The sequence below is a fragment of the Eutrema salsugineum genome, unplaced genomic scaffold, assembly GCF_000478725.1.
Source record: "Eutrema salsugineum unplaced genomic scaffold, Eutsalg1_0 scaffold_15, whole genome shotgun sequence".
NCBI lineage: Eukaryota > Viridiplantae > Streptophyta > Magnoliopsida > Brassicales > Brassicaceae > Eutrema > Eutrema salsugineum.
In genome coordinates this window covers 7,271,275-7,298,327 of record NW_006256867.1, presented here as the reverse complement: position 1 = coordinate 7,298,327, position 27,053 = coordinate 7,271,275, and the positions used below count along the sequence as shown (strand labels likewise).

The 27,053-nt window shown below is 34.3% G+C and overlaps 6 protein-coding genes across 7 annotated transcripts; 4 read left to right on the top strand and 2 right to left on the bottom strand.

Annotated features, from left to right (window-relative positions):
- Positions 1-918: 918 nt before the first annotated feature.
- On the bottom strand, positions 919-2,977 carry LOC18022281. The gene is made up of 4 exons (XM_024158271.1): positions 2,519-2,977; positions 1,846-2,264; positions 1,688-1,769; positions 919-1,575 (listed from the first exon to the last, which is right to left on the bottom strand). The coding sequence occupies exons 1-4, from the start codon at positions 2,975-2,977 to the stop codon at positions 919-921; spliced, it is 1,617 nt and encodes a 538-aa protein (XP_024014039.1).
- Positions 2,978-3,134: 157 nt separating this feature from the next.
- Positions 3,135-4,095, bottom strand: LOC112088115. Its single transcript, XM_024158270.1, has 2 exons — positions 3,256-4,095; positions 3,135-3,140 (listed from the first exon to the last, which is right to left on the bottom strand). The coding sequence occupies exons 1-2, from the start codon at positions 4,093-4,095 to the stop codon at positions 3,135-3,137; spliced, it is 846 nt and encodes a 281-aa protein (XP_024014038.1).
- A 1,752-nt stretch (positions 4,096-5,847) lies between these two features.
- Positions 5,848-8,610, top strand: LOC18022280 (probable protein phosphatase 2C 22). Of its 2 annotated transcripts, none has more exons than XM_024158567.1 (4): positions 5,848-6,330; positions 6,774-6,983; positions 7,130-7,341; positions 7,780-8,610. In XM_024158567.1, exons 1-4 carry the CDS (start codon positions 6,151-6,153, stop codon positions 8,354-8,356), a joined length of 1,179 nt encoding a protein of 392 aa, XP_024014335.1. In that variant the 5' UTR covers positions 5,848-6,150; the 3' UTR covers positions 8,357-8,610. The 2 variants fall into 2 exon arrangements, with proteins under 2 accessions (XP_024014335.1, XP_006405226.1); XM_006405163.2 differs by having other exon boundaries at positions 6,768-6,983.
- Positions 8,611-10,847: 2,237 nt separating this feature from the next.
- On the top strand, positions 10,848-12,405 carry LOC112088114. The gene is made up of 5 exons (XM_024158269.1): positions 10,848-10,982; positions 11,081-11,348; positions 11,438-11,534; positions 11,979-12,114; positions 12,199-12,405. The coding sequence occupies exons 1-5, from the start codon at positions 10,848-10,850 to the stop codon at positions 12,403-12,405; spliced, it is 843 nt and encodes a 280-aa protein (XP_024014037.1).
- Positions 12,406-23,380: 10,975 nt separating this feature from the next.
- LOC112088112 lies at positions 23,381-24,628 on the top strand. Its single transcript, XM_024158268.1, has 6 exons — positions 23,381-23,518; positions 23,587-23,854; positions 23,959-24,073; positions 24,155-24,279; positions 24,360-24,444; positions 24,535-24,628. The coding sequence occupies exons 1-6, from the start codon at positions 23,381-23,383 to the stop codon at positions 24,626-24,628; spliced, it is 825 nt and encodes a 274-aa protein (XP_024014036.1).
- A 970-nt stretch (positions 24,629-25,598) lies between these two features.
- Positions 25,599-26,852, top strand: LOC112088111. Its single transcript, XM_024158267.1, has 6 exons — positions 25,599-25,736; positions 25,822-26,092; positions 26,226-26,325; positions 26,402-26,526; positions 26,619-26,709; positions 26,789-26,852. The coding sequence occupies exons 1-6, from the start codon at positions 25,599-25,601 to the stop codon at positions 26,850-26,852; spliced, it is 789 nt and encodes a 262-aa protein (XP_024014035.1).
- The last annotated feature ends 201 nt before the right edge of the window (positions 26,853-27,053 follow it).

The following is a 27,053-nucleotide window of genomic DNA, read 5'->3' as shown; positions in this document are numbered from 1 at the left end:
GCTACTTACTCCATGGTTATGTTCTCTTTAACCATGGATGGTAGCCATGATGTATTTAACCACATTCGAGGTATAGTTCCGGCAGAGGCAACGAAGATGAGGAAGACTATGCAGCACCTAAACAGGTGTCCGACCACTTATAAGAAGCCTGACGCGTTTCACGAACCGGTCTTCCTTGTTTTTGATAAGGCACAATCAAGGAGTTGTGCCTGTATGAATCTGCCAAACCAGCACTGAATGGATGATGAACGCCTCGTGGACTCATATGGTGACAAACTCTGCAGTCCTTGCTTCTGGAAGTTAGAATGTGCCTTATTCTGGAAAACAATTCCTGGATTTGCAAATGAATGGCCGCGGTGAAATTATTTGACACCATGTTTTATGTTTTTTTGGGTTTACTTATATGTTTACATGACTATGGTAGACTTCGTTTGTAGACTTATAATTCTTATTTTAATAAAACTTTTTCAAACTTTTTCAGTGTACACTATCGGTGTACACTTTTTCGGTATCTACTTGTTTGCCGTATACACTTTTTGGTATACTCGAGTTGTAAGGGTGAAATCGAAAATTAGAAATACTAACATGTTAATAGACTTAGTAGACTTCAGTACAGATACAATTACAACTTAGTAGACTTCAGTCAAAGACTTCAGTCGTAGACTTCACTTTGAGTACAATATCCTAAACGAAAATACAACATATTTGGCAAGTTAATTATGAGATAGGTGGCCAAAAAACTTCCACACCTATCATCTACTAATTGCTAAAATGACCTCCAATCACATTGAAGGTCATTTATGCAAGTAGCCCAAAAGTTGCCATAAAAAATCAAAGTTAGTTTTAAGAACGGAAACACTAAGCTTGCCTATCATAGACATCCAGCCCGGTTGCATCTAGCTTATCATGGCCCTTACATCATGTTTCGTCATAGAGCTCTGCAGCCATTTTCTCCCTGATTTTTCGCATGTTTTTATCGCAAAGTTCCGGAGGAAATGGTAAATCCAATGCATGACACTCGATGTACTTCAGGCAGTACACTCCGCAATCACCACTCTGAATGTTTTGAGGTATCTCCGTACCTGGTACTCGCGAATGGGTGAACGGCGTGTAGGGGAATCTCCACTTGTCATCATCAGGTGCACAGGTCTGAAGAAGGTAGGGTATCATAACCGCAAGAGGCTCCACAGCTTCAGCAATTTGTTCGTCAGATGCATGTTTGGTTGCCGCATGGCTATCCCATACCGTGATATGCTTCGTCACAAATGAGACCCATATTGCTACCCAATGGTCCTCCCTAATGTGCAACATGGAGTAAAAATAGTCGACATCATATGCCCACGTCTTCTTAGTCTGGCAGTAGATAGGTAATTCGCTAGTGTAGTACGAATATGCTCCAGGCGGTAGAAGTTTCTCAGACCCATCTGCATTCGGCTCGGATTGTTTGAAGGCTTCGTAGTCACGCCTCCAAACAGTAGCAAACATGGAGTTCAGAAAGCAAATCCGGTCGGATACAAACCACTCCGGATGCTTGGATAATCGCAGCCTGAGTAGGTTGATGTAAGCTTCCATGTGCTGCACATTGGGGAAAATAAGAAATGAGTGAAGTCTGCAAACGAAGTCTATTATATAAGTCTACGGAAGAAGTCTAAACACGAAGTCTACTATGATAAAGTAAAACACTAACCGTATCAGCTAGCCATTTCGTTGGTGTCCAGAGAATGTAATACCAATCGATCGAAGAGTGTCTTGGGCGTTTTGGCCAGGCACTGTACAAGTGAAAGAGTTAGATAGGAAATAATACTATGAGGAAGTCTACTTACATACGTATAGAAGTCTACTTACGGGTTTGATTGTATAAAGTTCATTAGAGTGGTATGCTTCGCCCTGACACTGGTTTGATCAAAAGGATCATATCCACGGGCACGGCCGGAGTGAGATGCCGACGATGGAATGATGGCCTTTGCGGTGCTGTTTCCTAAGAAGGGACTCCTCTGTGTCGCAGCCAGCTGGCAGTGTCTGGCACTCGTTGCTCGGGCAACTAGCTGAGCCGCTTCTCTGGCTTTGGCATTTTTGGCAAGTGCAACCGCGTCGAAGTCAACATCACACGTCTTCGGGTCAATTTCACAAATACTAGGCTCTGGGGCCTCTTCTTCATTCACGGCAGCCTTCTTTCCTTTTGCATCCTCGGGGGCGTTAACACTCTCACACGCACCAACGTTGACATTAGCTTTCATCGGAGCATCATCTTTCTCTGAATTACTCTGCAGTTTATTGTCAGAAACATGCATGAATATACAAATGAGTACACCAATGCTATAATTTAGTAACATGTTTTATCATAGTCTGAAAATTGTAAACAACAAGTTTTGAAAACATAAGTAAATAATCGCACATGGTACATAACAGTAGTAAACATGTTCGAATTTAAATGACATTAGTATTAAGTATTCCTAACTTTGTGTGATCTTGTTCGCATGTAATGTTTTCGTATAGGCGGAGGGTTTTTGGAACTAACCCCTTCATGCTTCTTGGATCCAGTGCCCTGCTGGTGGGTTGGCTCGTCCTCAGTGTGCTTCGCCGACCCCGTAGTCAACTCTTCTACCGCACGCTCTACAGATTCAACCTTCTCGGTGAGAAGTTTGATCTGCTTTTCACAGCTACCAAGACCATTCAGCATCTTGGTTGAAAAGCTTTTGAAGCATTGGTCGAAGTGCGCTTTCATAGTAGCGACAACTCCGACCCCTTCATCACCAACGAATGATGCGGCAGATGCAGAGGCTGTGCGGGATCTCTTGCGACTTGATTCATCTGAGGGAAGGCTCCTCTTTCCGGCTTCTGACTTGACGATGTGTGCACCCAAAACACCTCCCAAAGGCCAATGGTTTTTTGAGAACTTGAAATTGGGGTCATGGAGTGCACTGACAATCTTGACAATATCTGGATCCTGTTCGTCATCATCCCAGACGGGAAACATATCCGCCAAGTCCTTAGCCACGCAGCACTGTATGCGAGCCTGGAAAAACACAATTAATAAATAGATCTAGGGCCATATGAAGCCTCGGAAAACTACGTATGAAGTCTACTCCTGAAGTCTAACAATGAAGTCTACTCCTGAAGTCTAACACAGAAGTCTACACCTGAATGTCAAACACAATTAATTATACATATAGAAGTCTACACATGAAGTCTACTTCTGAAGTCTACATTGGAAACTCATTACTAACATAGAAGTCTACTACACTAATACAGTACCTGTTTTAGCATGTTGGCTTTGACGTTCTTTCGTCCTCTGGATCCTTTGTAAGCCAGCAAAAGAGGTTCTTCAGTAACATTTGGCAATGGTTCGCCAAATTCAGCAGCAAAATCCGGTAGAGCATAGTACACCCACACTTGAAGAGCTTGCACAAATCCTTCTATATAAATGTTTTTGCTGAGATCTTTCTCCTTAACAGAATTGATCAAATGCTGAAAAGCAATTCTTCCCCATGGAAACTCCTTAAAACCTTCGAGATCCATCACTAGTCTGGCATGGTTGACATTTGTGGATGAGCCGGGTCTCGTTGCCACTATGAAACCAGCGTAGATCCCAAGATAACCCAACCGCAGCCTATCATCACGAGACCATGATGAGCAGTTGGAACAGGCTTCAATAATTTCGATGGTGCTTGGGCCCGACTCGGCATCAACCCCCATTAGCTCCCAAAATGCACGCGTGTCATCGGAAAGAAGATCAGTTAAAGCCAAGTCATCCACGTACCCGCAGTTGAGTCCGATGATCTCCTCAAACTCATGCAATGAAAACCGAACTGGAGTGGTACCAATCAGGCTCCATATCTTGTACCTCTGCTTGCAAACTATCTGAAAGGTGAGCATGTGGTGCACCAGCCTAGAAGCCCAACCAAAATCCAACTCGTGGAACTTTAAAAAGACACCCAACAGTGACTCGAAAAACTCTTCCCATTCATCCTCTTCTAGAGCTGACTTTAGTGCAGGGACCAGCCTATAATCATCAGCGTAATAGCCGATGCTTTTATCCGGGGCTGGCTCAAACCCTTTGGTGTAAAGTCTTCTAGGGAATTCAGAGGCCACCATTATCTAACAAAGATTCCTGCATCAACGGTAACAAATCTCTAATGAGAAAAACTAGTCACGGTTTTAAACTATACACGAATGAAGTCTACATTTTCAAAATGAAGTCTACTTTATCAAAATGAAGTCTACTTTATCAAAATGAAAGTAAACTTTATCAAAATAAAGTCTACTTTCCCAAAATGAAGACCCTAAACCCAAAATGAAGTCTTCTTTCAAAAAAAGAAGTCTACTTTCCCAAAATGAAGTCTACTTTCTAAAAAAGAAGTCTACACATGAAGTCTACTTTCACAAAAAAAAATGTACTTTCCCAAAATGAAGTCTACTTTCACAAAATGAAGTCTACTTTCACATTCTAAGTACAATCCGAGTCGCGAAGTCTACTGAAGCCAACCGAAGCAATCTTAACATAAAAAACAGTATATGAAGCAATCAAAACATCATAAATACTACATATGAAGTCTACAGAACCCAACCAAAGCAATCAATACATGATAAATACTGTATATGAAGTCTACTAATACAAATCATTGAAATGGAATCTACATAGTTTATAGTTTTACCGCCTTTATTAGATGAAGCTGGCGTCGAGAAAAAAAAACCTAGGTCATACATAAGATAGAAGAAATTTAAGAATTGCTAAGTATATAACTTCGGAACAACATCTACTAATCGTTTTGAGGCAGGAAATGACGTTAACCTCCAACGGCGAAAGCAGATCTGCAAAAAAAAAAAAAAACCCTAATTTCAGATCTGGAAACTGGGGGTTACGAAATCGGAACTGTGATGAAAACGAAGGAGTAGGGAAGCATGGAGGTGTGGTTGGAGAAAGAAACTTGCCTGAACGAGTTTATCGGCGGCGGTTCTGTATATCGGCGGCGCCGGAGCAGAGAAGCAGAAATCGCCTTCGACATTTTTTTTTTTACACGAACTTTCGACGGTTTTTTTTTAACGGGATCTGTAAAATTCGTATATATAGTCTGGTAATTCCGTACGGTTCGGGTAAGTTTAGTTCGGTTAAGGTTACTAATTTTCCGGGGTCTAGGTAAATTTACCCGGTTAAAGGCAGTTTCTCTTGGTTAAGGGAAGTTATTCCCGGTTTAATCTCCGTTTAAATTTCGGTTAGGTTAATTTATTCGGTTTAGTAGACTTCAATATCGAAGTCTACAACTTTTAAAACCTAAATAACAAATTTACTTCTACTTAATTTAAAAATATACATTTCTATTTAACAATGTGAAAAATAATTTCTGTGCAATTGGGTTACGATTACGGAATTTATGATGGTAAATTTCATACCAAAATAATTTTTTATAAATTTTTAAATTAAATTTACAGATTTAATTACTTAGTAGACTTCATTTTCACTTTAGTAGACTTCGTTAGGGAGTAAACGGTAATTAGAACATCCATTTTTTGTTTACTTATACGGGATTAAATGGTCTTTTCACTACCCTTTAGGTTATTTCTGCCAAATGTTTTTTTAGGGATCTACTTTTGTATTCAAAATCAAGTTTTGGATTATTTTTAGCAAAAACCTCAAAAATTAAAGTTGGAATTAGATCTGGAATTATTTTTCTGAATCTGATTTCTGATCTGGTGTCTGCTCCAATCCGATCCATAAAATCGGATATCCATATAGTTCGGATACGGAGCGGATCAGAGCCGGATACCTTGAAAACATCAGTCTAAAAAAAATACTCAACAAAGTTAAATACGCTGTAGTTTATGCCTCATTCTTCCTTTTACCCTTAAATAACCGTCGGACTCGTGTTTCTCGCCTCCGCCGGCGAACAGTTTTCTCTCTCTGAATCTCTCTCAATTTCGTGGCCTAATTTCTGCCACAAAACCCTAATTTTCTTAAACCCCTAAATTTTCTGTTGATTCTCATACAATTGCTTCAATTTTGTTGTTGATCTCCGAAGCTATTGTTTTTACGAATCTCTTATCTAGCTGCATTCTCCTGGAATCGGGATTCAGTCAGACCCGAATGTTACAGTTTGACTCGTGAGCTCTTTCGCTAATTTCTGTAGAATTTTTATGCAATGACGGTGCATAATGGAGGAAACTAAAGGAATCTGTGATCCGGAGAATGGGAGCTCGAGTTACGGCGGAAAACCGCCGAATCCTCTCTCCTTCTCTTCTTCTTCTTCCGCCGCCATTTATAGGCAGAGCTTTGACGGCGACCGCTTTTTGTCGCCGTGTAATAAGAGGTCGCTGGTTCGACACCCATCTCTCGTAAGATTCCTTTCTTCCAAAGTTGGTTTTAGGATAATTCAGGGTTTATTATTATTAATGTACATTGATTTTGCAATGAATTCAGCGGATTTTTTTACTTAATGCGACCTTTGGATGTTTAATTTAGCTGAATTTTGTAATAATTGGTTTGCTTTTGATTATTTAGTTGAATATAGTGGAATTGGAGATTCATTGAAGTAATTGTAGTGCAAAAAGGAAATTTTCCTTTTGAGCCTTACTTATATAAAAAGGCTTTTAGGTTTTTGTAAACATTATTCACAAAGTTAAGAAAAACCCTAGACGAAAAGGTATTTATTTGCCTCAATTTGATTGTTACTTGTGTTTTTGTCTGCTATATTAAAAAAAAAAAAAGAGTTCTTGTTTTGATTGTGTCGCTATGAGATGCTTTGAGGTTTCTGACTGCTAAAATTTGGTAGGTGAAGACGAAGGTGTCAGATATATCTGTTGAGAACGATTTTACTTTAGAGAAGAAGAATAAGTCTGAGTTTGAGTTTGTTCCTGCTATGCGTTCTGGAGCTTGGTCTGATATTGGCTCGAGGTCAAGCATGGAAGATGCTTACCTATGCCTCGATAATTTCATGGATAGTTTTGGTCTCAAAAATTCTGAGGAAGGACCAAGTGCCTTTTACGGGGTAGACTCTTTTTTTACCTTTCTTTATCTAACAAGAGCGATATAGATGTGAACTTAATTATTGTCTTCCTTTTCAGATCACTGTGAATGTCATAGAAGTGTGGAATCTCTTCTTATCCTTTTTGTTTTTGTTTTTATTTACGTCAGGTATTTGATGGACATGGTGGGAAGCATGCGGCTGATTTTGCATGTCACCATATACCGAGGTACATTGTTGAGGATCAAGAGTTTCCTAGTGAAATCAATAAGGTGATTTCTTCGGCGTTCCTTCAAACAGACACCGCCTTCTCAGAGGCTTGTGCATTAGATGGGAGCCTTTCTTCAGGAACTACTGCTTTGGCAGCTATTCTCTTTGGGAGGTTTGTTTTCTAATCCAACTCTTCTTATCTTTCACGACAGTTACCTTAGACTACATAGATAGTTCAGCAATGTGTGATTATCTTTTGTTGGCCCCAACTAGTTGTGTCGTGTGATTATCTTTTGGGAAAATTTTTAGTTGTTCTCTACTTATCCTTCACATCTTGGTTAAATATGAAAGTACTTTTTATCTTAAACTGCGTAGTCTGCATAAGCTCGACCTTGAGAACAATCCAGTACCACTAGTTTTCTTGTAGATTCTACTCTACTCGTATTTGCTGCTGCTACTGTACTTATTGTCTCAGCTTTACATTTCTTCCTTTGGCAATAGTTTGAATAGCAATACTCGGATACAGGCTAAGGTCTTCTAGTCTCATATCATATTCATGCTATTTTTTTTACCCTTGTGTGAATTCTATTATTTTCTACTTTGTTTATAGGTCATTGGTGGTGGCAAACGCTGGAGATTGTAGAGCAGTCTTGTCCCGTCAGGGAAAAGCTATTGAAATGTCAAAAGACCACAAACCTATGAGCAGTAAAGAGAGAAGGCGCATCGAGGCATCAGGTGGATCTGTATACGACGGCTATCTAAACGGGCAGCTTAATGTGGCTCGTGCGCTTGGTGACTTTCATATGGAAGGCATGAAGAAGAAGAAAGACGGCTCTAACGGTGGACCTCTCATTGCAGAGCCTGAGATCATGTCAACTAAACTAACCGAAGAGGACGAGTTCCTTATAATCGGGTGCGATGGGGTTTGGGATGTGTTCATGAGCCAGAATGCTGTTGATTTTGCTAGAAGGAGACTGCAAGAGCACAATGACCCGGTCATGTGTAGTAAAGAGTTGGTTGAGGAAGCTTTGAAGAGGAAGAGTGGGGATAATGTGACGGCGGTTGTTGTGTGTCTTCAGTCGCAGCCGCCGCCGAACTTGGTTGCACCGAGGTTGAGGGTTCAACGGAGCTTCTCGGCGGAAGGTTTAAAAGATTTACAGAGCTACTTGGATAGCTTGGGTTGCTAATTGGGCGACATGAGGATGGTGACGAATGGTTGAGACCTTGTTTTATTGTCTTCTTTTTTTTCTTTTTTTTTTTACAATTTATAGTTTTGGGTTTTGAAGGTTTTTTTGTTCTGTTATATTCTGGCAATTTGAGTTAAGTTATAACATGAGGCGGCATACAATAATTAAATGTTTGATAGGATTTATTTTTTATCATACTTCACTTGATATGCTTTTCCATAATGATAATTTTATCAGTTTCATTTGTTTGTTATTCCCGATTATGTAATTTATAACATACGAACCTTGTTATGGCATTTCAGAATGAATGGGCTTCGAATGATGATTATCATATATGTAATGTCACCTGTTTCAAACTCCAAAGACAACATGTGCCAACTTGAAGAGTGCATTTTCGAAGAAATCAAATCCAATGTACCAAGTTTAACTGGCTTAAACAATTATTATGAGAATCAGTCTTCCCTAAGTTTAGGAAGCATCTCCACCTTCCCTAAATCCTGTTTTGTAGGAGACTAGGAGTCAATAGTTCCACTTTATTTAAATCAATAAAAAACCATAAAGAGGTAGTTTAACTACCCAAAAATACTTTAGTTTTTTCTTTAAGTACATTCTCTTAGCTTTGAAGAGAGACCAAAATTAGCATGTGTTGCTAACATTTGGTATCAGAGCCTTTGTTTCGGTTTAATCGGAATCAAATCGTACCTATCGTTCGTTTTGGTTTCGATACACAATTTGTAATGTCAAAAGTATTATCACCAAAAGATAACGAATACATAACCGATATGATGGAATCAAACCTTGGAAATCTAAAGGAGGAGATAACCAATATGAAGTTGGATCTAACAGAGGAGGTGACCAAGATGAAGTTGGATTTAAAAGAGGAGATAACCAAGATGAGCTTGCATATAGGAGATAAGTTCCACCAGCTTATTACTTCAATCAACCAGGTCAAAGAAGCATTTAGAAGTTTTCAAGAAGAGTTAAACACAGCTCAAAGCGGTCACAACGTTGAGAAGACAATAGCGTTTACTAAGCTAACCGCTATGAAATCAACTGGTCCAAAGGCTCCACAGAAGCTGCAACATATCACGAAGGTCCTATGATGCACGAGGACGTCACCTAGCACATATCTCTCGTACAGAAGCGTTTCGGAGACTGCGTCAAAACGTATCTGGGACGTTTCGCACAAGCTGGGGACGGCAAGCAGAAAACGGGGACGACAATGCTCTTTTATGGGGACGTTTCCGAGACGTTTCGGTTACAAATTAGGGCGTTTCTGGTTAAGAATTACTAAAGAAACTAATTTTTCCAAAATAAAACTAAAATAATCCTCTATACATTAAACATGAAGAATTTAGAGGCTATTTTGCTGAGGTGTTGCTCCCACAATTTTTCTCAGCATTTTTCTTTTAAATAATTCATTATATTCCACCTATGATTATTTCCTTATTTATATCCCTCCTCCAATTAGAATTTAATTTATTATTTACTAATTTTTTAATTCGTTTTCCTTATTTAGCTCAACTGACTTCTTTAAAAATTTATGATTTATACATGCATAATTTTCATTTCATCTACCTTATTTTCAACACAAAACAACTATATACTAATATAAATTGACAAAGCAATCGATTGATTAACAAAATTTAAATTTAAATTATTACTATCTTTATTTTCTTATTTTTATGCAAAATTTCTATTCACATTCATATCATAAATCAACATTCTGAGAAGTACAAATTTTATTATTCTACATAATTATTATTATACAAATGAGGTATGTATTTATACAATTGATAATTATAATTATATTCACTCCAATATACATGATCACATATTCCCGCTTCATAAATTTCAAATCTTAGCTACAATATTGTTTACATTAATGTGTCAATATACGTGATCCCATAATCTCGGTTCATTTAATTTTAAAATTTAATAACCGTAATAATGAAGAAATCATACTCTACCTTAAACTTTCTCGACACAATTAAATGATTAAGCATAAATGGAATCAATGTATGCATATTCCAAATTTATCAGTTAATGATTATATTACCTTCCTATATTATCGTAACCGTATCAATCTGAAATTATATAACCGAATTTTAAATCATTGTTTGGATAGTCTAAACAAGCCCTATATTTCCGATATATTTTAGATGCACTGTACCTACCTAAATCAAAATATTCCGTATTTCCGTATATGTAGAAGTAATTAAACAAAATAGACCCTTTATGGAAAACGAGCAATATTGCAAATTGAATATCTCAAAATTGCCTAAATCTATCAAATTTCAACGTCATTTCAAATTCAAATTCATAATTGACCGCCTACAATATTTTCCCTCTTCTAAAGATTGTATCGAAGATTTACCCTAGACTCACCACATTCATCATTTCGCTATATATAGTTACCACTGTTGATATCGAATTCATCATCCCAGCTAAGCAATATTTAGCTTACATACTCCCTTTTGCAAAGTTTGCGATGTCGACCTTCACATCCCTCACTGCCCTAAAGCCATTCAAAACTCAATGGAGGATCCCTGTCAAGATACTGAAGTTGTGGAAACAGTATTTGAATGGGATCGAGAAGATGGAGATGGTCGTTGTCGATGAACTGGTATTGTTTTGTACTTTGTTTGTTCGATATTCATACTGATCCATTTTGATAATATATATATTATTTAACGTTTTGCTTATTATTATATTGCCATGCAGAATCAAACTATGCATGTTAGTATGAAGAAGCAGTTCATAAAAAAATTTGAAAATCTTCTAGAGGTAGGAACTACTAAGATCATCACTAATTTTCAAGTCACTCACAACGGTGGTAAGTTCAGGACTACTTCTCATGTTTACAAGATCCAGTTTGCTGCCACGACGTCTGTCAGACCTTCTGAAGATCTGGATGCCACAATTCTTGGGTTGAAGTTGGTGAACTTTGCTGATATTCACGAGGGCAAGTTGAATCCTGATTTTCTAATAGGTAAATGGTATATTTATATCTCGCATACATTACTAATATGAACCAAAGCATATTACATCTAATTATTGGTTTATGTTTTTATTTTGCAGATATTGTTGGACAAATTGTTAGTATTGGTGAGGTTGAGATTCTCAACGTTAACAAAAAACAGACCAAACGTCTAACAATGACACTTCGTGACACCAGGTTTTTAATTCTTTTTGACACCTAAATATTGTTAATAAGACGTCTAATATATTTTTTGTTTTTTTAGTGATGTGCGCCTGAATTGTATTCTCTGGGGGAATTATGCCGAAAGTTTGGAGAGTGTTGCTACACATGCAACTAATGCTATCATTTGTTTTGTGTTAAGATTTGGAAAGTTAAGATTGTATCAAGGTACGAGAAAAATGTTTTTTGCTAACAAACAAAATATCGTTTTTAAAAATATATATAACTTTCAAGACATTTCATTATTTAGGTGTATGGAGTATTGACAATTGTTACAGTTCTTCCATTGTGATGACAGATCCTGATCTCCCTGAAATAAATTCTTTTAGAAACCGGTATATTCATATCTATAACTTTTATCAATTTTCCATTTAGTTTACTTTCATGTCACTAAAATCCATGATTTTTTTTCCTTTACAGCTTACCAAAAGATGATGTGACTTTGTCATACACACACCCTAACCAATTGACAATTGTCAATTCTGTTTCTGTAAGAGATGATTTCTTCTTACATACCCCTCGCCAGACAATAAGTGAAATACTTGGTGCATCTGAGGTATTTATTTTGCGTGATATACATATTTCTTAAACAACAAATGGCGATTGGGTTTTTAAAAGAAAGTAATGCTTCAATTATTAGGTTGAAAAATGTGTGACTATGGCTACCATCATGTCTATTGACACTGAGTTTGGATGGTACTATATGTCATGCAAAGTATGCTCTAAAAAGGTGCTTCCTCTTGATATAGATTTGTTGAAAGAGCAATATCCTGGTAGGCCATTTCCTAAACAGTTGTGGAAATGTGGCAAATGTAAGGATGATGTTGAAAGTGTCGTACCAGCGTAAGTCTTGGATGCAATTTGTAGAAAAAAAAGAATATTTGTAATTTCCATATATATTCATATTCATATGTTGTTCTATGCTAACATAGGTTTATGCTGACTTTCCGTGTTATGGACAACACTGGCGAAACAAAGTTCTTACTCTTTGATAAGCTTGCCATGGAAGTTGTAAATCAAACAGCTGCACAATTGACTGAATCTGTGGAAGAGGTAGTTATGCAGATTACTATCAACTCTATTATAGTGAATCTTACTATATATATTAGATATGCTTATATGTTTGCTAAACTGCTTGCAGATCCAAGATCCAGATGTACTCCCTCTTCCAATTAGTAACATTTGTGGGAAAACTTTTCTGTTCAAGCTATCTATTGAGAGTTCAAACATCGTTTTCAACAGTGATGTTTACAAAGTTACAAAGATTGTGACCCAAAGTGACATGGTCAAAGAATTCTCAAAAATATCCGGATTTTTGGTTTGATCCCTAAACTATTTATTCCTATTAGTATTTATTCATATTTCATTGCCTTTTGATCTTTGTTAACTTATTGTTTTATTTATAGACTACCCCTGATGTCAAGTCTGAGGAAATGGGGTTTATAACTCCCGATGAACAGGTTTGCTATTTAGGAATTAGATGCCTCTCATTAATATTATATGAATGTGCAAAAACGTATTTGTTTAAATTTGTCATTTTAGGTTCCTAAGATGTTACTTGACATTGGCGACGATGATAATTCACCACAGTCAAAAAGGAAAAGCGATGAGATAATTGACTTTGATGATCATAATGGAGAGCAGTCTACTTCTAAGAAAGCTGCTAATGGCGACATGAAGGCTTTGGCGAGTGAAGTAAAGATTTATCTGAAGCCTGTTAAGAAGGAGAAAGTTGATGACTGAAGTCTTCGTTTCTTTAACAATATGCATTCTCCTGCTTGCTTTGTTTTCTAGGACTTACTACAATATCTCATTGTTTAAGTTTCGGTTATTTTTTCCTAGCCCGTAGGATTTGTCTTTTTCCGTTTTCAGTTTTGCGGTGGTTTGTTATTTGAAGTTTAATAAAAGCAGGAATTTTAAACTATATTATATTTTGCTACTTAATTAGTAACTGCTGAATTTTAATTTATTAGTATAAATAACAAAGTAAAATACCTACATGTACAGAAGGTTTCGCCAAACTCAAGCCTAATATGAAAAGAAATTCTGCATGGCAATTTAAATTTACAACATTCATGCAAGATATTTGGAGTCATTAATACTTTGGCAATACATATATTTTTTTAGCACTTACAAGTACAGTTGTATCCTAAAACAACTCTGTATTTAAATATAAAATTAGAAATATATTTACATTTTATAAAATTAGGAAAACGATCATAACTACTATATTATGTCGTATATAGATGCTAATTGGTGAATATTAACACAACCAATCATAATTAAAAGAACTTAAACTAATTCCTAAAGTTTCCATGTTTAGATAAATTCTCAATATATTTGTAATCTTAATAAATCTTTAGAATATTGTAACTATCCTATTAAGATGCATACTACTTTTAAATTATTAATATTAAATATATCCTACAGATATATCGATTCTCTACATTCTCACAAATCTGTAGAAAAATGAAAAAGAACAAAAATTCGTCTTCTGCAATGGATAAAGATCATGACATCCTAACCAAAAGACCTAAACTGGATTTCATTAACCCAGGTATAAAAGTTATGGTTCATTCGCTAATAAACTCAAATTTATACTCGGGTTTGTATATTCTTAAGAAAGTACAAAAAATTACTTAAGAATCCGATTTATAAATGTTCTATCTAAAAGTTCCACATATATTTTTGTATTATTTACAGAACACAATGGAGATATTCAAGTTACCCCTGCACGAGTACCATTACCAGTACCTATCTCAAATCCTGATGATTTCGAAAATAACGTTGGAGATATCATTAATATTCAGAACTCCCCGACCACTTCAAGTACTCGGAAAAGGAATCAATGTAGTTTGAGTACGTATTATATTTATTTCCTATGGGCCAAGATGAAACATCATTGAACAACTTATATTGCTCAACTATTTATGATTGTTTGGTAATTAGATAATAAACATGGACTGAAACATCGATGTTTTTATTATATACAGATGCCAATGGGGAGAATGAAGTTACCCCTAAACGAAAAGCATTGCCAGTTCCAATTTCAATTCCTGGTGTTTTCCGAAATATATTAGGAGATATCAGTAATACCCGAACTGGCCCCAGTGCTTCAAGTTATCCTAAAAGAAACCAACTTAGTCCAAGTACGTAGTTTATTTATTTTCATTGTAATCAATTTATTCATTGACAACTGCATTATCTTTAAATTTTGTTGTTCTCCTGTAACATCAGTAACAAGAAAAGAAAATTACACAAGTACACAAAAATGTTTTTTTAACCCTTCTTCTTTATGTTTAGTGGTAACTTAATGAAACCTCTTTTATAACTAAATTATTTTCTTTATAATATCTAGCAAGTCCAGTCACTCCATGTTATGGCTCAAATCAATTTCTGCCAACTATACCAACAGCAAATATTTGTGATAGTCGATATTCTACATCAGGATACTCAAATATCACATATAACCAAAATCCTGATACGACCAGAAGGAAAAAAACTCAATCAAGTAAGCTTATTTTTATATATTTAGTTTAATATTTTGTTTATTTTTTTAAAAAAGTTAAATACTTATGACTACTTTGTTTCATATTCATTTTCAGGAAAATTAGATCAACCCATTGTTGGAAATCATGTTTTACCCGATAGAAACTTGACAGATGTCACAAGAAATCTCAAATTCAACGATGGACCTTCAAGTTCAAGAAATAAAAATCTAGAATTGAGTCATCCATCTAAAAGTTCTAGAACTGCATGTACGTTTATATTTCTTTCAATTCAATCTCTATTGTATCATTTAGGTTTTATATAATGAGTTTTTCATTTTTTGATTTACATCAACTAGCAAAACTAAGAGATGATCCATCAAGATACAACACATGTGAAAAGATTGAGTCTGCCCGTATCCTTAATAACTTAGTTGTTATATCCTGATTTTTTATATACTTGCTTAATTAAAGAGATTGCTCTATCACAATTGTGTCCTTCATATTATCAATTAATAGTTGTTTCGTTTTGGAACTCTGCTATGGAGAAAGCAATGCAACCATGTAATAAATCACCCAAAACTACTTCGCAATCAGGTATCATGTATTAAATATGTTCAAATCTTTGTTTATAATTATGATGTATATGACATAGAAATTATCTTCAATCTTATCTAACATATTGATAAGTTGGTTTATGAAAATAGGCTCTGTTACTTCATCGACTTCTACTTTATCTAACAACCATGGAAAAAAATCAGTAAGGAAAAGGAAAGGTATAATCATGTATTAGTTGATAGGGTAATTGTTAAATACTTTAATTTAATTTTGGACGTACTTTAATTGTTAATATTGCTTTAATATTTGTATAGATACATCCAATGTTTCTATTCCTCAATCACAAAGTAATCCACTAAGTAACATTACCAATTCCATTTTTGAAAATCAAAGATTGTCGGATTAATAGGAGACAGATTATCTTGAAAAAGAGACATGCAAACATTCAAGCTTCAGGTATATATATTCATATTTCTTTCCACAATATTATTAATCATGGTCGTGTATTGTAAGGTATTCTATTGGTTATCGTCATTATGATTAAAGTTTTCTATATTATTTACTTCCATAAACATTACTGTGTTGTCAGGATCTTCGACAATCTATGATCCAAGTGGTTTACAATCTACACTATCATTGGAAGGTGTAGAAAGGAATTATACACCTGCAAATGATCATGGCGTCCCTGAATGTAGTACTGTTCAATCTCAATTAGATATTGGACCTGTAATTCAGCCTAATGGTAACGTAGTTGACTTTGGATGTATCAGCTTACTGTTTACTGATATATAATAAATTATAATTCATCATGTTATAGGGTACTACGATGATGGCGACCCTATTTATCATTGTACACATTGCTCTGCCCGTATGTGGTTTAACGAGAGGATCAGCAAGAAAAAAAAAATTGAAGGCATACATTTTCACGCTTTGTTGTATGCAAGGAAAAGTAAAGCTCCCAATGTTACAACAACCTCCTCCTCTAATGTTATATCTCTTCACAAGTGACGATGAGATTTGTCGTCATTTCCGTGAAAATATTAGAGCATATAACATGATGTTTTCTTTTACCTCTATAAGGCAAAATAAATCATGATATAAACAAAGGTAAAAGACCACAGGTTTTTCAGCTACATGGTGAAAACTACCATCTTATTGGTATTTGATGCCTAATGCAAATGAAAAACCCAAGTTCTTACAGCTTTATATTCACGATACAATTAATGAGATTCGTAATAGAGAACTTTCATTAAGGTACATAATTATTTATTCATTGTTTAATTCTGACTGTGTTTACGTAGACTAATTTTCACCATGCTTTAACATTTTTCATTTACAGCAAGAATGGTAAATTTGACAACAAGCTACGGCCTGAGCTAATTGAAGCTTTAATGAAGATGTTAAACCATTGCAATCCGTTGGTTAAAGCTTTTCGTTCTTACAAGGACAGGTACCAAAATTCAGATATTGAGGATACTGTCCGAATGGTTCTAATAGCCAAGAGAGACAAAGATGCTAGAACACATAACTTGCCAACTGCAACAGAAGTTGCTGCATTAATTCCTGGTGATTTTGAAGAAGGGTTAGACAATAGAGACATTATGTTAGAAGCAAAGGATGGAAGTCTTCGAAGAATCAGTGAATTATACGTTGGTTATCTAGCTCTGCAATATCCTCTATTATTTCCTTACGCTGAAGATGGCTATCAAGTTGGTATTGAAGATGGTTTTTCACATAAAGAGGACAGAAAACGGAAGATTATCAGCATGAGAGAATATTATTCATATCGAATTCAGGATAGGTTGATGGAATCTCAGGCAATAATTCGGTCTAAACGACTATACCAGCAATTTTTGGTCGACGTATTTACAATGATTGAAGCTAATAGATTACGATACTTCAGGAACAACCAAGTCAAACTTAGGTCTGAGAAGTTTGTAAATTTAGTTGAAGTGCATAATGAAGGCCAAAGTGATCTATCCAATACTGGAAAATGTATTTTGATTCCTGCATCATTCACTGGTGGTTCTAGGTACATGAATAACAATTACTTGGATGCAATGGCTATTTGTAAATACTTCGGATTTCCCGATTTATTTATCACTTTCACTTGCAATCCAAACTGGCCAGAGATTGTTAGGTATTGTCAGAAACGAAATCTCAAACCTGAAGACAGGCCTGATATTTGCTGTCGTATATTCAAGATGAAGCTGGAATCCCTAATGACAGATTTGACTGAAAAAAGTTGTTTGGTGAAATTGTTTGTGGTATGTTTTAGTAAATCGAGTTTATGTCATTTCATATACTAATATCATATATTTTACGATACTGATTATGTATTATACTATTTTACAGGAATCTATACAATTGAATTTCAGAAGAGAGGACTTCCTCATGCTCATATTTTGATTTGGATGGCATCGAAATACAAATTTTCTACACCTGAATCAATAGATAAAGTAATATCAGCTGAGATTCCTAATAAAGAAACTGATCCTGAGTTATATGAAGTTATGAAGCAGAACATGATACATGGTCCATGTGGTAATATAAATAAAAGTTCTCCATGCATGGTAAATGGACGGTGTTCCAAGATGTTTCCAAAGAAATACTGTGACTGGACTGTTGTTGATAACATTGGTTTTCCACATTACATGAGGAGACAAACTGATGATTTTGTTGAGAAAAATGGTATCAGACTTGATAACAGTTGGGTTGTTCCATATTACAGGAAGTTATCTTTGCGTTATACAGCACATATCAATGTTGAGTGGTGTACACAAGCTAGGTCAATTAAGTATTTATTCAAATACATCCACAAAGGTCCTGATAGAGTTTTAGCTACTATCGAGAATAATGCCATAGACATTGGTGAGTTTGCGAACGAGGATGGTGACGACGCATCTGAAGTTACTAAAGATGAGATTAGAGAGTATTTTGAATGCAGGTATTTATTGTTTCTCGAACTTACAATTATAAGTATTCAACACTTATATTGTCGTTTTCCTCATATGTTTAACTCTCTATAATTTGCTTAATATATCAACAGATATGTATCTGCTTGCGAAGCATCTTGGCGTATACTTACTTTTGCAATACATTTTAGAAGTTTGCCTGTGGAAAAATTATATTTCCATCTTCCTGGAGAACAACCATGCGTGTATGGTGATGATGGCCCGGTAGAAACAGTTCTTAATCGCAGATCAGTTCAGAGTTCAATGCTACTTGCTTTCTTTGAAGCTTGCGACAAATATCCTGAATTATCGAAGAATCTCACCTATGCCGAATTCCCAATAGTGTTTATATACAACAGAAAAGAGGTTGAGTGGAGGCCAAGACAAAAGGGTATGGCTATAGGGAGACTAACATATGTTCCTCTATCATGTGGTCAGCTTTACTATTTACGTGTATTGCTAAACAGGGTCCAATGTCCAACCAGTTTTGATTTTTTGAAAATGGTTGACAAAGTTTTATATCCTACATTCAAGGATGCATGTTATGCTTTGGGTTTGCTAGATGATGACACTGAATACATAGAAGCTTTGAAAGAAGCAAGCATTTGGGGATCCGGATCTTTCCTAAAGAAACTTTTTGCTGTTATGCTCATTACGGATAGTATTCTTAATCCATGTGGAGTTTGGAATGAGACTTGGCAACTTCTTTCAGATGATATCATATATCGACGAATGAGATTAGAAAACAGAGAATGTATTTTCATAAATATTTGGAACAAAATATATCTATGACATAACCATTATATTATATTTTATTAATTGTTTCCATCGTTTGTTGTAGATTCAACCCTTTCTGAAGACCAGCTCAAAAATTATACATTGGATGCAATTGAGATAATTATGCGTAGCAATGGAAGTTCTTTGGCTTATTTTGATGGTATGCCTCTTCCATCTGATGGTTATCATAATGCTTCCATTAATCGATTGTTATTCGATGAAAGGAATTATGATAAGGATGAGATGTCTGCTCTCCATAATAAGATGCTTCCTGGTTTAACTGAAGAGCAGATGAAAGTATACTCAGAGATAATGGAAGCTGTTACATTAGACCAAGGTGGTGTTTTTTTCCTATATGGGTTTGGTGGAACAGGAAAAACACATTTATGGAAAATTTTGTCTGCTGCCATTCGTTCTAAAGGAAAAATTGTATTAAACGTGGCCAGTAGTGGTATAGCTGCTCTTTTATTGCCTGGTGGAAGAACAGCTCATTCACGATTTGGAATTCCTTTAAATCCAGATGAGCTATCTACTTGCAATATGCATCCAGGATCAGATTTAGCTGCATTAGTGGCTGAGGCCTCATTAATCATTTGGGATGAAGCTCCTATGATGAGTAAATTTTGTTTTGAGAGTTTAGATCGGAGTATGCGTGATGTTATTCCTAGGCATAAAGATAAACCTTTTGGTGGAAAGGTTGTTGTCTTTGGTGGTGATTTCCGACAAGTTTTGCCTGTTATAACTGGTGGTGGAAGAGAAGATATCACAAGGGCATCTCTATGTTCTTCTTATCTATGGGACGAGTGTAAAGTTTTGAAATTAACAAAAAACATGTGTTTATTGGCAGACATTGATGCAAGTGTTGCAGAAGAAATCAAATCTTTTTCTATATGGATTCTTCGGGTAGGTGATGGTAAGGTTAATCTACCAAATACAGGGGAAGTCATGATTGATATGCCCGAGGAACTTTTGATAACAGAGTGCAATGAGCCGATTAAGGCTATTGTTGAATCTGTTTATGGATTAGGATTTGAAGAACAAAACGATCCTAACTTTTTCCAGGAAAGAGCAATTTTATGTCCAACTAATGATGATGTATGCGCGATTAATGATTACATGATGTCTGCTCTTCGAGGTATAATCTATATACATAATCGTTACTTGTATTTTGTTGGCTTATTATATGTAGTACTATGATTTTTAATAATAGCTTATTAACTGATCATTTTTGTAAACAGGTGAAGAGAGAGTTTATCTAAGTTCAATTTCTATAGATCCATCAGATACTTCCAATCATGACAGTAGTGTTTATACTCCAGACTTTTTGAATAACATAAAGATTTCTGGTTTACCTAATCATTGTATAAAGTTGAGGGTCGGAGCACCTGTCATGTTGCTAAGAAATATTGATCCCAATAGTGGGTTATGCAATGGAACCAGGCTTCAAGTGACTCAACTAGCTGATCACATCGTTGAAGCAATTGTGTTAACAGGGCATACACTCGGTCAGAAAGTCTATATACCTAGATTGTTTGTTTCACCTCCTGAAGGCAAGTTCCCTTTCAGAATGAGACGGAGACAATTCCCATTGATGGTCTCATTTGCTATGACCATCAATAAAAGTCAGGGACAAACACTCTCAAGTGTTGGTTTATATTTGCCTAGACCTGTTTTTTCACATGGTCAGTTGTATGTTGCTCTATCCAGAGTTAAGTCTAAAGAAGGGCTAAAGGTTCTCATTGTTGACAAAGAAGGCAATCCACAGAAACAGACCATGAATGTCGTCTTCAAAGAAATATTCCAGAAGCTTATCAAGTAGAACTATTTGGTAAGTTACTATTTTTTATATTCTTTATATATTTGATTTATATATGATGAATTGTTACTAATTGGAAGGAAAATTTATTGTCAGGAAAATTTATATAAAACTCTTCCTTGGAGCGAATAATCATTCCACATTTTTTACCATTTAAGTTTTTATAGCTATGCAAAACAATTGTAATTCGTATACAATGATATTTTTTGTTATATATTTGTTCGAAATCATTGAAATGGCCTTTTATGTATTACATGATCAAATTATTCAGCACTTAGTGATTTTATATATATACTGAATGAAAGAAATTGTATGAGATTTAAAATAAAAAAATTATATGAATGTTTGTATAGATACTAAATGATTAATATAGTAGCCATACATATATATGATCTTTGTTATTATAGTTTCCAAGATTAGTACATGACTATAAGATATATGACCATGTATTTAATTTAATCAAGATTTGTGAATATTTGGTTGATTCATAATCTTTCTGTTACCTAATATATTTCTTATTAGTTAAGTTAATCAATAAAACCCTAACACGTTAACTCCTTTCTAATTCATATATATATGTTTATCTTTTACATACAGAATCTCATTCTCTAAATCAGACTTAAATAGAAAACAAAATGTCTCTTCTTATTGACAAAGTTTCGAATCTTGATCAGTTTACAACAGAATGGACTGTGCGTCTTAAACTAATTAAGAAGTGGAAGCACTACAGTCGACATAAAGGGACTACTCTTGATATGAATATGATAGATATCGAGGTTAAAAATATGATATCTATATTAGAATCTACTTATATATTTTGTTAAACTAATGGCTAATAACTGGTGTTTTGTTTTCTCTGACAGGGTAATAAGATCCAGGCCAGAGTTACAAAGAAATTGATTGAGAAGTATGATTGTTTACTGATTGAGGGATCATGGTTTGAAATCAATGAATTTGCTGTTATCCAAATACCATCGTGTAACAGTAATCGATCATACAACAAAATGATTCAATTCATAATCTCTACCACGGTTAAACCACTTAATCATTTTGAGGGTACGTATGTTACATATGTCATCATATTTTTATATCTAATTATGAAAAACTATTGAATTGTATGATCGTTTTTTATGTCAAAAATGTATAGTCAGAAGGACATGTTTCAATGGTAGGAGGTGCACTCTATACTATTGATTTAAATAGGTAATCGTGATTATGTGGACATTTCATTTATATTTGAACTGATGAATGCACATACTATTAAGAATTTTATGTTTTTTGATATTAACAATATATGTTTGTTGAACTATGTAGGTATGGAGGATGAGCACATGGATGCGGCATGAATAAGACAACCATTCAAAATAATCTAGCAGATATATATCGAATTAGATTATCTGTTAGACTTTTATTTTATTTGTTATATTTTAATTTTTTGTTCTATCGACCTTTATGATATTTTTTATTTTGTCTACCTCAATAATACTTGGTTTAATTCAGTTCAATTTATCATAGATGAATTTTTGAAGTGAATAATTATTTAGACAAACAATATGTAAATTTTCCAAGTTGATGATTCCGAATTAACAAAGTAATGAATTAGAAGACAAAACATATATAAATTACAAGGATTTCATATTTAAACACCATACTATAAATAGTTTAATTTAACCGACAATTACCAAAGACATCATATATGAAAAACACATTATGGTAAACAAATATTTACGTAAATATATGTATGAATCAACTGAAGATATTTTTTAATGGAAATATTTGTATGAATCTACTCGCCTAAATACTTAAATGTATTTTTGTGGGAATATATGTATGATTTTATGTTTAGATATATTTTATATCCTTATTCACTATGAAAAACATATGTCACTATATTCAATACATCTCATAATAATTAGTTTGACTAATATGAGTTTGCCTAAATATATTCAATTTCAGAAAAGCTGCATACTTAGCAGAAAGAGTTCAGTTGATTGACCGATGCATATACCCTTTTCCAAAATGAATGAATCTTTCAATAAAGTAAATTGTATTACCGTATTGGTTACATAATCGGTTTCCAATCCCTTTAATGTGTAGGGTTTTATTTTAAGAATTTAATTATTATATATCCTGTCAAATAGCAATAGATCCTTATCGTCCAACTTTTGTAACATCCATTTTATTAAATTACTTTCCTCTCTTTCAAACAGAAATCTACACACTAGGGTAATGGCTTCTTATGACCATATCAACGATTTGCATCTCGATAGAACAAATTGGAGCCTCCGAGTTAAGGTACTGAAGAAATGGATCGATCAAGGAACTCCTAATCGTGATTCGTTACAGATGATGCTCATGGACGAAGAGGTTTGTTAACTATAATAATTCCTAATTTATTATATTGGTTATTTTGGAACATAACTTTTTCTATACAGGGTGATATGGTTCAAGCATATCTGTATCATGCCGGTTTGATTAAGTTATATGATAGAGAAATTAACGAGGGTGATTGGAAGACTATCAAAGATTTTGTGGTCTTTGAAGATCCATTACCAGAACCAAATTCTCCAATCAGTTGGTCTATACAGTTATTGGAAAATACGACTATAACTGATACTGAACCAAGGGAAGTGGAATCTGGAAAGGGCTTCTATTCTTTCTCCGAAATTCTTAAAGGCGAAGCCGATTCTGAATTCCCTGTTGGTAAACATTCTAACTTTATATTCAAATTCAATATTTATTGAGATAGGTGTATAATATTTTGGTTGATAAGAACTGATTAGGTCCTTATATATATATGTATACAGATCTTTTGGGTTTTGTTATTAGTACAGAAGAACTAAAGGTTATAAAAGATCAAACTTGCCCAAATAGGCCTAACAAAATGACTCCTTCTATTACTTTCACAATGAAAGATCACAAGTAAGCATTGCTCATTATGTTGTTTTTTATAGTTTAAGTTTTTCTAAAAGGGTAATTATATACTTCATATTTTTCGTGTAGTGATATGCAGATTCAGTGCAATGCCGTAGGACAATTAGCTGTTGATTTCAATAACAAAATATGGGATGTTAGACAAATTCCTGCTTTGTGTCTTCTAACTGATTGGAGTATCAAAAATGATGGAGGTTTGTGTTACATTAACACTCTTTATATCTTTTTTATAAATATGGTGACATGTTTTTAAAATACACGTGTTTATTTACAGGTAATATATATCTCAAAAGCAGAGGTGGAATAACAAGATTTGAATTTCACCCTGAGTTAGAAGTAGCGGAATCCTTTTGTAAAATGTAATAATTTTTATTTTGTCAATCTTACTTTTTCACTAATTTGTTTACATAAATCATAACTATTTTTATATATGTCATTTGTCTAACTAGGTTTTGGAATAATGAGAAGAAATCAAACAAGTCAAAAGGAGCAATGAAGAATGATGCCAAAGCTACATCATCATCGAAGAAGCAGAAGAAATAAAATATTGATTATTTTTTTAACTTTCCTGTGGGATGATAAATAAGATACATTATGTTCTTATCTTTTGTTATGTTTAAATATTTTGACATTATATTTTGCTTTATCTATATAAATTGTCTGCTTATTAGTATTATAAAATTTCTCTCATAATACATACATCTCATAGTATTGATATGTATATATATGTTTGAAATTTGCATTATGAGATAGGGTTTAGAAATATATTCAGTTGTCTCGAAAAATTATTTCATATGAAAATATAAACATAGTTTAGTTTTCTTATTTTATTTCCTTATATTTTTTCCATATTATCTCTTAAATATGTGAATTAATTGTATATACTCATTATTTTAATCAGTAAACAGAATATGACTATATGATACGAATATTACAAGTTACTATTCATTCAATGATTATCATTGCAATGTTGAATTCTGTTTTTGTGATGCACTTGATCTGATACATGTCCTTAATATCCAACTATCAAATCTGAACAAACCATTCCATCCATAGACATTGATAATATTGGAAATAATTTTGTCTTTGAAGATTCAATAAAAGATTTTCAATGTTATTGTCAGTATATTCATTATTTAGAGAATCTATGTTCATGTAAATCTACTCCCTAAATAACTTTGACTTGATATATACCAACTTCCTACTTCCCTATATTATATCGTCTATCAATGCATACATTGTCTTTGTAAATATAAAAAAATCAGAAACAGTTACTCTCATATTAATAACTGCTTCCTCATATCTATATACCAAATCTTCTCAACCGTTGCAACTCTCCAAAAATGTTTTAACTTTCCAAAAAATAACAACCATCGCATCTGTTCAATATTTTTTCTATATATACTACATTTTCTCTACTAAACGTTTATCTTTCCATTCATACATCTAGAAAAAACCCTACTCTCTTCTGTCTTCCAAAAACTCCATCTTTTACCGAAAAAAGAAGAATCTAATGGGTGAGTACGCAGGTGTTAACGAACTTCATGCATGGAGGGATGATTGGATCATTAAGGTCAAGGTTTACAAGTGCTGGTCAGTTAAAGACGACGCAGGCTTACCGGCAATGAACTTCATATTTGTTGACGAGAATGTAAGTTATATATTTGTCATTACTTATCCATTGTTTGATTGATATGTTTACATAGTTTTATTAATATTTCTGTATACTATTTCAGGGTAACAGGATCAATGGATTTGCTACAAACAGAGCATTATCCTATTTTGAATATGTCTGTACTGAAGGAAGATGGGTGAGGCTAACTAATTTTCGGATAGCCAATTCTGAATGGGAAATGAAGGGAAGGACTACAAACCACAGTCACCAAATTATCCTGACACACGAGGCAAAGGCTGGAACTCTCAGGCCACAGACAGAAGATCCATTCATCAACTTGGTTGAATTCAGTGCTATCTACCGAAAACCATTTGCGCAGTACTATCCAGTTGGTATGTTATGATTACAAACTATATTTTTCATTGCATGTTCTGTTTACTTAATTAGGTTTTGTTAGACATACAAAACCTTTTATGCTTTAAGATTTTGTTTTTAAGTAACTGAAATATCTGATTATATATTTAGATTTGATGGGAAGTCTTGAAAATATTGGCGAGGTCTACACCCAGTGTTTTCCAGATGGAGAAACAAAGCGAGTTCTAGAGTTCACACTTAAGGATGCAGAGTATGATAATAGTTTAATCCTTTTTAAAAATTTTGTTACTGTTTTTTTTTTCACCCTTTGTTTGTAATCAACTTAGGGATTATTCCTTCCAATGCTTTGCATATGGTGACTTTGCTGTGGACATCAAAGAACGATGTAAAGGATTCACAGGTCCCTTGGCTATTTGTGTTTTAACTGACTGGACAGTTAAGAAGAATATCGGTATGTATATATTTCTATTAGATCATTTTATCAAATTTTAAGTAATTTGGACATAGATGCAATTTCTCATATGATTTATGTTATCTCTTTAGATGAACTGACTATCCATGAACATGAAAACACTGGCTTCTCTCGCTTCTTACTTGCTCCACCCATCGATCAAGTTTATAAGTTCAAGAATAAGTAAGCATTCAAATATATTTCTTTTTACTTTACTAAAAATCGAACTTTCTATAATTAAGTCCTCATTCATATTTTGCAGGATTACCAAAAAAATGATGGCTGCGTCTTCAACTCAAGGAACTTGCGCAACTAAAGTCGACTAGAGATGAATCATCATCTGTTGCGTTTAACTATTTTTATTTTCTAAGTCTATGGTGTGATGTTGAACTTTTATATTTCTGTTAAAACTTTAAACTTATCGTATGTTTTGTTATGGATCCTTTGGATATTTGCTGTTTAATTTCTATTTATTAAGGACGTATTTTAATTATCGAATTTCTGTTTATTCTGTTATTTAGAACTTT